This window comes from Tachysurus fulvidraco, chromosome 21 (assembly GCF_022655615.1).
Source record: "Tachysurus fulvidraco isolate hzauxx_2018 chromosome 21, HZAU_PFXX_2.0, whole genome shotgun sequence".
NCBI classification, from domain to species: domain Eukaryota; kingdom Metazoa; phylum Chordata; class Actinopteri; order Siluriformes; family Bagridae; genus Tachysurus; species Tachysurus fulvidraco.
In genome coordinates this window covers 16624696-16633545 of record NC_062538.1, presented here as the reverse complement: position 1 = coordinate 16633545, position 8850 = coordinate 16624696, and the positions used below count along the sequence as shown (strand labels likewise).

Here is an 8850-nt window from a genome sequence, read left to right as displayed (position 1 = left end):
CACGCCTCTTCATAGTGCTACTATTCCTTCCCCCAAACCCCAGGTCTGATTTTTTTCCCTGACTAAAGTGCAAACCCCACAGAGATTCCTTTAAATCACACACTACCATGTTTTTATACTGTGAACTTTATTTAATCATAATGTACAACATTGTAATCATGAAGCCTGTAGCTGCAAAATGTTTGTACAGTAATTACACTGTAATGAGTTTTTGTACTGTAATGATACTCATAACTTCAACATGGGGAAACTCGAACAAATGCAAACATGCTGTTTTTGTACTAACGTCTAACGTCGAGTTTTTTTTATTTTTTTTTAGCAGAACTGGGGTGTAATTACAGCTCAGCCGACTTTAACAAACCTCTTCTTCCGGGTTCTATGGACTTTGTTTACATATGGACGTCGTCTCATGTGCGGCGTGAATTCTGGGTAAGAATAAGCTACACAAAACAAACAGCAAAAATGCTAATTGAAATAGTGCATTAGATTTTTTTATTAACAGAAATGTATACATGTATTCATGTGGTAGCCTAGTGGTTAAGGTGTCAAAGCAACCAATCAGAAGGTTGTGAGTTCAATCCTAGGTCCACCAAGCAGCCCCTGAGCAAGGCCCTTAACCCTCAATTGCTTAGTTGTATAAACATAATGTGAGTCGCTCTGGATAAAGGTGTCTGCTAAATGCTGGAAATGTAAGTAATAAAGGTATAATAACAGTTTATATATTTTCTGATGCACCAAAACTTTCCAGTCAGTTGACTGGTTTAAATCTCATAAAAAGGTACATCAGAGATTGTGTTTCTTAGATAGACAGATAGACAGACAGACAGGGCTGTGAGTCTCCAGGATGTGAGTTTGACACTTCTGGTGAAAAGATATATTTACTGAGGGATATAACACGACGTAAATAGCGTTTTGCTGCCACCATGTGGCCAATGCCTAAACTGCAGCGGTTTATATAATAGAAATTATACTTCAAATAAGTCTCTTTTACAGAAACACCACCAAAATAACTGATGTAACTGTGTGACTTTATGTAATTGTACAAATTTAGACACACGAATTCAAGGCATATAGGTCATACTATAGAATAAACACACTCAACACACTCGGTAGGACCACAGACCGCTTTGCTCTTAATACATAAAAGTGGGAGAAAACTGAATATTCTTTTGCTTTATCTTTCTCATGTTGCAATTTGACTAGTAGAAGTAAATAAGAATGTAGACTATATAGCCAAAGTTTTGTGGGTCATCACACACATATGTGCCTTTTTGAACAGACTTACAATAACCATCACGTAGCTGTGTGGATTCGTCCATTCATCCACAAGAGCATTGATGAGATCGGGCAATGATGTAAGGCAAAGAGACCTTAAGCAGTTTGTGTTTAACGTCATCCCAAAAAAGAGGTTTATGGGGTTGAGGTCAGAGCTCTGCACAGGCGACTCATGTATTTTCTCTTGGTAAAGCAGTTACTTTATGCTTTGTGCACAGGGGTGTTGTCATTCTGGAACGTTATGCTCCTTAAATCCAGAGAAGGGAACACGCATTGCTACATTTCTGAACAATAAAATACATTTTAACCAGATTATTTATTCTAACTGTTCATCTCAGCTTAATGGAAAATATTGATTTTGCTTCCAGTACTTTATGCTTGGACTCCTGATAATCACAATCAGTCAGGGATTTCCTAATGGCTTGAGAATATGGCAAGAGAGGGGAGAAAATCTGACCCATATACTTCAGACAAATAGGTGGGATTAAAAACCTGAGCAGATGCTGCAACTGTATTTATTCAAAGTCCATCTTCATATTGGATTATTTTGAACAGAATTCATCAACAGAATTAAATAGACAGACGCCTTTGCACAACAGAGAATAATAGCCATGATGCCTTTGAAAAAGGATTTACTTTATTTACAGGTTTTGGGTGTGTGATAGATAAAAAGGTGCGGATCGAGACTCTCTTTCTTCACCCTTATTTTTTTTAACTCTCTGATAAGAGCTGTGAAACAGTTCCAGCGCACTTGTATTTGTCCAGTCTCTGTCCTCAATGGCTCTCTCCTTTCTTTCCTACCACCTACATTAAAAAACAAACAAACAAACAAAAAAACAAAACAAATCCACTTTAAATGCTGCTGCTGTCACCAAATCTCCACACACAGAGACATGCACAGACACAGATTTTTATGTCCTTGGTGAGTAAGAGGCTGTGTTACCCGTTTGAAGTTGTTCATGTTGGTGGCCTGCACTGGGGTTCCTATAAACGTCAGGTAGTTCACTCTTGTCGTTTCCTCGCCCCCTTGGTTTGACTTAATGAACAGCTAGAAAAATGCAAGTGACAAACATTAAAAAATTTGATGTTATATGTTATGTCTACATTATGTTATCACCAGAGGGCAGCACTCTCCTAATGTTGAGTGCAGTAGACCGTTAACCACATAGAAACAGTATAAAAATACATCTTCGCTGTGACAGAAACATGAGAAAGAGAGAAACGTACGGTGACGCTGTTGACGTTCTGAAATTTGACGTATCTGAGAGAGATGAGGCCTTCGTCTTTGTAGTCTTCCTCCGAGATCTCCAGAGTCTGCGTCGGCTCGCTCCTCTCGGCGTCATCAAAGTCCATGGAGCGAGGGAGATTGATGAAGATCTTCACACACTTTGGTGCCTGAGCTGAGAAAGTTGTGGGGTAAAAGAGAGAGAGAGAGAGATGACAAAAATTCTTTCTAAAAATAATCTGAGGACGATGTAACATACACATGTACCAGAGCAAACTTTAAAAAGAATAATGATGCGCTCAGAAGGGAAGAAATGAGGAAAAATATACAAATCATTTTGTGAACAAGTTGATTTGCAGAGAATTACTAATTAACACTGGACTAGTGTTTCAAAGACTTTTGAGATAGAGGGTAGATTTCTCCAGCTGTCCTTGCTTAATTCTGTCACCATCATAACAATTGTGGAACTGTTCAAATAAAGCTCCATTTTTCTCTCCTTACTCATTCCTCATAATCCTCACCTTTGGGGCCCCAGTGACCCCAAGGACTACAGGCTGGTGGCAATAACACCCCATATTATGAAATTCTTAGAGAGACTAGTGCTGGAGGAGCTTAGGCCCATGGTAAGGCCATTCACAGACCCCATTCAGTTCGCCTTCAAGCCCCACCTGGGAGCGACGTACAAAAATACCATCATCTACTCTCCTAACCGAGCCTACGGTCACTTGGACAGGGCGGCAAGCACTGCGAGAGTCATGTTCTTTGATTTTTCCAGTGCCTTTAACACAATTTGTCCGGCTCTACTGGATGAAAAGCTGACTGCGATGCAGGTGGATGCTTCCCTCGTGTCCTGCATTATTAACTACCCGAATGGCAGGCCACAGCATGTACGCATGAGTGGTCTGTAACACTGGTGCTCCACAGGGAACTGTTCTGTCTCCTTTCCTCTTCATCCTGTACACTGCAGACTTCAGCTAATGTACGGAGTCCTGCCATGTTCAGAAATGTTCTGATGACTCCGCTATAGTTAGTTGTATCAGTGATGGTGAGGAGACTGAGAACAAGTCTACAGGGAATAATTGTCATATGGTGTGAGCGGAGCAGTCTACAGCTCAAAGTGACAAAAACAAAGGAACTAGTGGTCGACCTGAGGAGGACTAAGGTGGCTAGGACCACTGTTTCCATCCACGGGGTCTCTGTGGACATGGTGGAGGATTTTATATACCTAGGAGTTCACATTAATAATAAACTGGACATGTTATCTGCAGTGCTATTTTTCTGCTGTTGCATGCTGGGGCAGCGGACTGAAAGTCAACCGACTGAACATTTACATTACATTTACAGCATTTAGCAGACAGCCTTATCCAGAGTGACTTACAACTGAGCAATTGAGGGATAAGGGCCTTGCTCAGGGGCCCAGCAGTGGCAGCTTGGTCCTGGGGTATGAACCCATGACCTTCTGATCAGTAATCCAACACCTTAACCACTGAGCTACCACCTCCAACAGAACAGACTCATGTATAAGGCCGGTGATGATGTGGTGTCGAGCTGAACTCTCTGACTGTAGTGACAGAAAGAAGGATCCTGTCTAAACTACTGCCTGTCTCAGGCAACGTCTTCCATCTGCTCCATGATGTCCTTGACGGATACAGGAGTGCGTTCAGTCACAGACTCCTCCAATCAAGGTGCTCCACAGGAAACCCTTCCTACCCGTCTCCATCGGACTGTATAATTCCTCTGTACAACATATCTCACTGTGCAACAATACACCATTACGTGTATAGTTATTTAAATCCTAGCTTTATTTAGACATTTTTTGTGTATGCAAGTCTCTATTTTTGACTTGGAGCTGCGGTACCGAAACCAATTTCTCCGTGGGGATTAATACAGTATAATGATCCAGATTCTAAAGCCCTCTATAGCCTGGATAAGATTATTAATTGTGTGTTTATTCACCTCGACAATGTCTATTAGCTTGGAATTTAAAATTGTGGAAAGGTGTTATATAAATAAAACGTGAGAGAACGTTAAGGAGTAAAAGAGAAGGCATCAGAGCTCAGATGAACCCCTGACATGATCGAGTATGTAGGGTCATGGCTTTAGATGGCTGATAAGGTTTGTGACGTTGCCTATGTAGGAGACAGACCGTGTTTTTTGCGACACCTCCGCACTGCTTTGATGACGGTGAGACATTTGTGCTGGTGAGTATGAGGCTGGACAAGTGCCGAAAACAGACAAGGGATTACAGAAGGCACAAAAAAAAAAGGTGGAGATTTGGGAAAACTTACCCAAATCTGACGCCTGCAGCTTCAAAGAGAAAAGCTTTACAGGCTGATTGAAGGCGATTGTGATGAGGAGCTGCAACGAGAGAGCACAGCAGAAACTAGTATTTACAACAGCAGGTAAGATTCTCTGATGAACATTGTGATGAACAAACACACAGTCACTAAAACCTTCAGAAGCACACGCACTTTGTCTTTCTTTGGGTCACCGAGTATTGAATTTCCCGTCGACGGTTATGCCGAGGTGTACGTCTCAGCTAAGCTTTCGTTCGCTCGGATCATATGACACGTTCAGGACAAACTATTGCCATTAAGCCTGAACCCGTTCCAAGCGGGGAGAAACATTCTGCTTCAAATTACAGTTTTACTTTCGCTTCGATTTCAAATCCCAAACTAATTCTCAGTGTGTAAAATGCACAGCAGTAAGAAATGTGAGATCTGTAACAGAGCTCACGTTTAAAAGAACAGAATTCCGATGCGTCTTTAACACGTTATGCTAACTAGCCTGCTCACTGTCAAACTTTTAGAATGCTAGCTCACATATTTGTGCTTTATTAGTCTTTTTTTTTTTAAATGCATAAACAGGAAATCTGCAAGTGGTGCAAAGTGAAAATGAAAGCGTGTAAAAGATAAACAGGTAGTGATTATGATTGTGGCTTAAACTTGTTTTCTTGTACGGCAGAAAAGCAGACAGACAAGTGCAGCCGGAGACGGTATGCAGCTGATGCAACATAGAGACGGCATTATGCAAGACTCGCTCATCGATTAAAACCTCTCCAAACTGTTGGGAACAAGCGAGTAATTAGAAAAACAGCCTTACAAGGACACCTAGGGCAGATATATACACATACAGGATGACAGCTGACATATAAATCAGGTTGTCATTATCAGAATAACAGCCTGATAAATAGCTGTATTTTGGGGGTCCACAGAATTGTAAAACTATTAGTTTGCTGATGAGTTTTGGGCTTCTAGGTCTCTCATCATGCAAGCGGACAGGACCCGGGTCTTTGTGTTACTATTAATACAACACATTTTTATGCACTTTAGTCATAACAGTCATCCTATATTCCTATCACCATGTATCATCATACTGTATGCCTCATTTTATTTTACGGGGATAAAAACGGACCCAAATGCAGGATAGCTAACATAAAACAGGGTTTATTAACAAAAAAGAACACGGAACATAGACACTGGGACATCGACTAGACAGGACGAAGACAAAAGGCTAAATACTACTAATGATTATCAGACACTTGAGGGACAGGTGTGCAGAGACAGGAGGAAGAGACGAGGGCGGGGCAGACACGTGAATACAGAACGTAAACAAAAAGCACATGGCCAAAGTATGGGCTGAGTCCTGACAGCCCCTTCTTTGACCCTATTCCTACTCACTATATTATTATGCCACGAACAGTCTCACAAAGCGATTCACTGCATGTTGAACTGTATACGGTTGTGTATGTGACCGGTGGAATTGGAATGTTGACTCTGGTGCTCTGGGGTACGTTACCTGCTCATCGCAGTCTGACTCTAGGTAAGAAGAGTCTTTGATTAAGCAGTTGTCAAAGCCGCAGTCGTCGCTCTCGTTAAGACACTCGCAACCGGCTTTACTCACAAACGGCATAAGATCCATCTGCACAAACATACAATTGTTTCTATGACAAACAATCCTTAACCGATCATAACATCTAGCGTCCACTTTGATGCTGCTCTTCATCTCGATTTATTGAAAAAGCACTTAATGAATAACATGTTTCATCATCATCATCTTTACTGCACTCACGTATCCTTTAGGAATGTCCGAGTCCTCGTTACTGCCCGGGTCGTTCTCCACGTGCTGTTTGATTTTGTCCTCGAGGCCTGAGGCGTCCGCTCCCTGATACAGATCCACACGCACTTTGTTTCGAAAAAACAGGAATGTCGGCGTAGCAGAGATGTTGTTGGCTGCCGCTGTTCCCTTCAAGAAGCAACACATGAAAAATGTGTGAATCTGACAGGATAAAATACTGGAAAATAGTTTATATGTACAAAGATTGTCCTGTTCTTTAAATCCAGTACCGAGTTTTTCCCTGTTCAGTGTGGTGCATTATATTTGGCCAGGTAAGGTCATAGCAATCACTCTTATAAACTAAAGGAACCAGTCCAAGACTTCCTGGTTCTGAAAGCAGTGGCAAAAATGAGAAAACTCTAAATCGACCAAAAGGCAGGACGTAAAAACATTTACAGCACTTGGCAGAAAAAGAAATGCAGTGGTCTTGGGCTGCATCACTTTATAGAGTTTTACAAGATTTATCAGATATGAGCTGATAAAATGGCCACTAAGCACAAACTGAGCCAAAGAACAGAGGTGCAGCACTGCAGAAATGCAGCAATAAGAGGCCTAAAATATTTTTATTTATTTATTAGGAGTACTTCACATCAGCTCACATCACAATGTCATTTACAAAGGAATGGAACGTGGTTTAGAGGCTTGTGAAAAAGTCTTGCTAATGAATCACCTCACAGATAAACAGAGAGGAAAAAATACTTATATAGATTAAAAAAAACCTAGAACTGGGCAATTATCGATTATTTCAAATTTGTGGTTTATGTCAATGTTGAAAAACGAAAATTGATTTTCCCCCAAAACACCAACTACCCCCACCCCGGGATTCACACATGGGAAATACGAAACACAACATGGCAATTTGCTCTGATGAAACCAAAGAGCTTGTTTCCAAGAGTGGTGTGGTTTCTTCATGGAAATGGTCGGGTTCCCTAGCCAAAGCCTGCTATAAAATTTGTCTGAAGTTTGTGGCAACTAAAGAAAGCAGAATGACTAATTTATTCCTGCACCTCAAACAAAACCATGTTGTGGAATGAGAGGCTCGACAACTCATAGTTATAAGTAGGCATGTGGCATGAAGCATGAGTTAATGGGTTCCTCGTTGTTTCTGCTCTTTTTTAAACCATTCTGAATCATCTATAATTAAGTGGTACAGAGGTCTAAAGAAGTTATGGTGTAAACAACAAGCAGGCAAGAAAAAAGACGTATATGAAACCCGCCTTGTATTCCTACTCCATATTTTATCCTCTGCAGCACTAGTAATGCATGTTGTATGATTCACAGATGAAATCCTGTTCGTACTTGATAGTGATGAGGATTCAGACGATCAGGTCAGTATGACCCTTGATTAACAATGTCATATAGATAAAAATGTATACCTATAGAAGCTTTTAAACCATAATTTCCAGCCTCAAAGCTCTTCCATGATGAATCCTCTCACCTGACAGACATGGACATCCACTTCAAGAAAAACAACATGTGGGTACTTGTTGCTCAACATGTTGAAAGCTGGAGATATTCTGACACACGGGCGACACCTGGTGAATTAAATAACAAAAATAAACACATTTATTAAAGAAAAGAAGATTCGATGTCAGATGTTATAAGCTACACCACGTAGAAGCTTTCGACTATCATGTGAAATCATGCTAGCTGACTGTAAACTAGCCTAATAAGGTAGTTGTGTCTGTTTTCTCACACAGTGCCAATAACGTACACGTTTACAAAACAACAGCTTACATTAAACTACTCAACTTGTCCAATTAGCTACGAGGCTAATTTAGCTAACTAAGCTAACTTCTGCTGTTTCGCTAAGTCATACTAAAACCGGCACTGTGTGGCTAAGCTAGTTAGCACAGTTAGCCTATGCTAAGCTAAGGCCCAGACTTGAGCTCCTCACCCCGCCATGGTGAACTTCACGACGGCCAGTCTGGAGCCAGCACCGGTCAGCTCCGGCTGGAACTCCGAATCGCTCCCGATTACTTTCACTCCGACCATTTTACAGTAAAATATATTTTTAAATGACCGAACACAGGATACACAAATATGCTACGGTCAAAGGTACAACAAAAAACCGCTGATCAACTGATTTCTGCGTGCTCCTGACGTCATCCGACACGTTGGCCAATCAAAATCAGAGAAATCCCGTATGCTGCGTTGCTATGGTGAAGAATTGCCGGACGTGTAACGAGAAGTCGCGAATGATACAGAAAGTGAAACAACGATGTCGTAAATAT

The 8850-nt window shown here is 41.2% G+C and overlaps 1 protein-coding gene across 1 annotated transcript; it reads right to left on the bottom strand.

Moving 5' to 3' along the window:
* Nucleotides 1-1890: 1890 nt before the first annotated feature.
* Nucleotides 1891-8743, bottom strand: txnl1 (thioredoxin-like 1). The gene is made up of 8 exons (XM_027133064.2): nucleotides 8514-8743; nucleotides 8055-8151; nucleotides 6572-6745; nucleotides 6299-6421; nucleotides 4789-4858; nucleotides 2503-2675; nucleotides 2219-2323; nucleotides 1891-2079 (listed from the first exon to the last, which is right to left on the bottom strand). Exons 1-8 carry the CDS (start codon nucleotides 8609-8611, stop codon nucleotides 2050-2052), a joined length of 870 nt encoding a protein of 289 aa, XP_026988865.1. The 5' UTR covers nucleotides 8612-8743; the 3' UTR covers nucleotides 1891-2049.
* Between the last annotated feature and the right edge of the window lie 107 nt (nucleotides 8744-8850).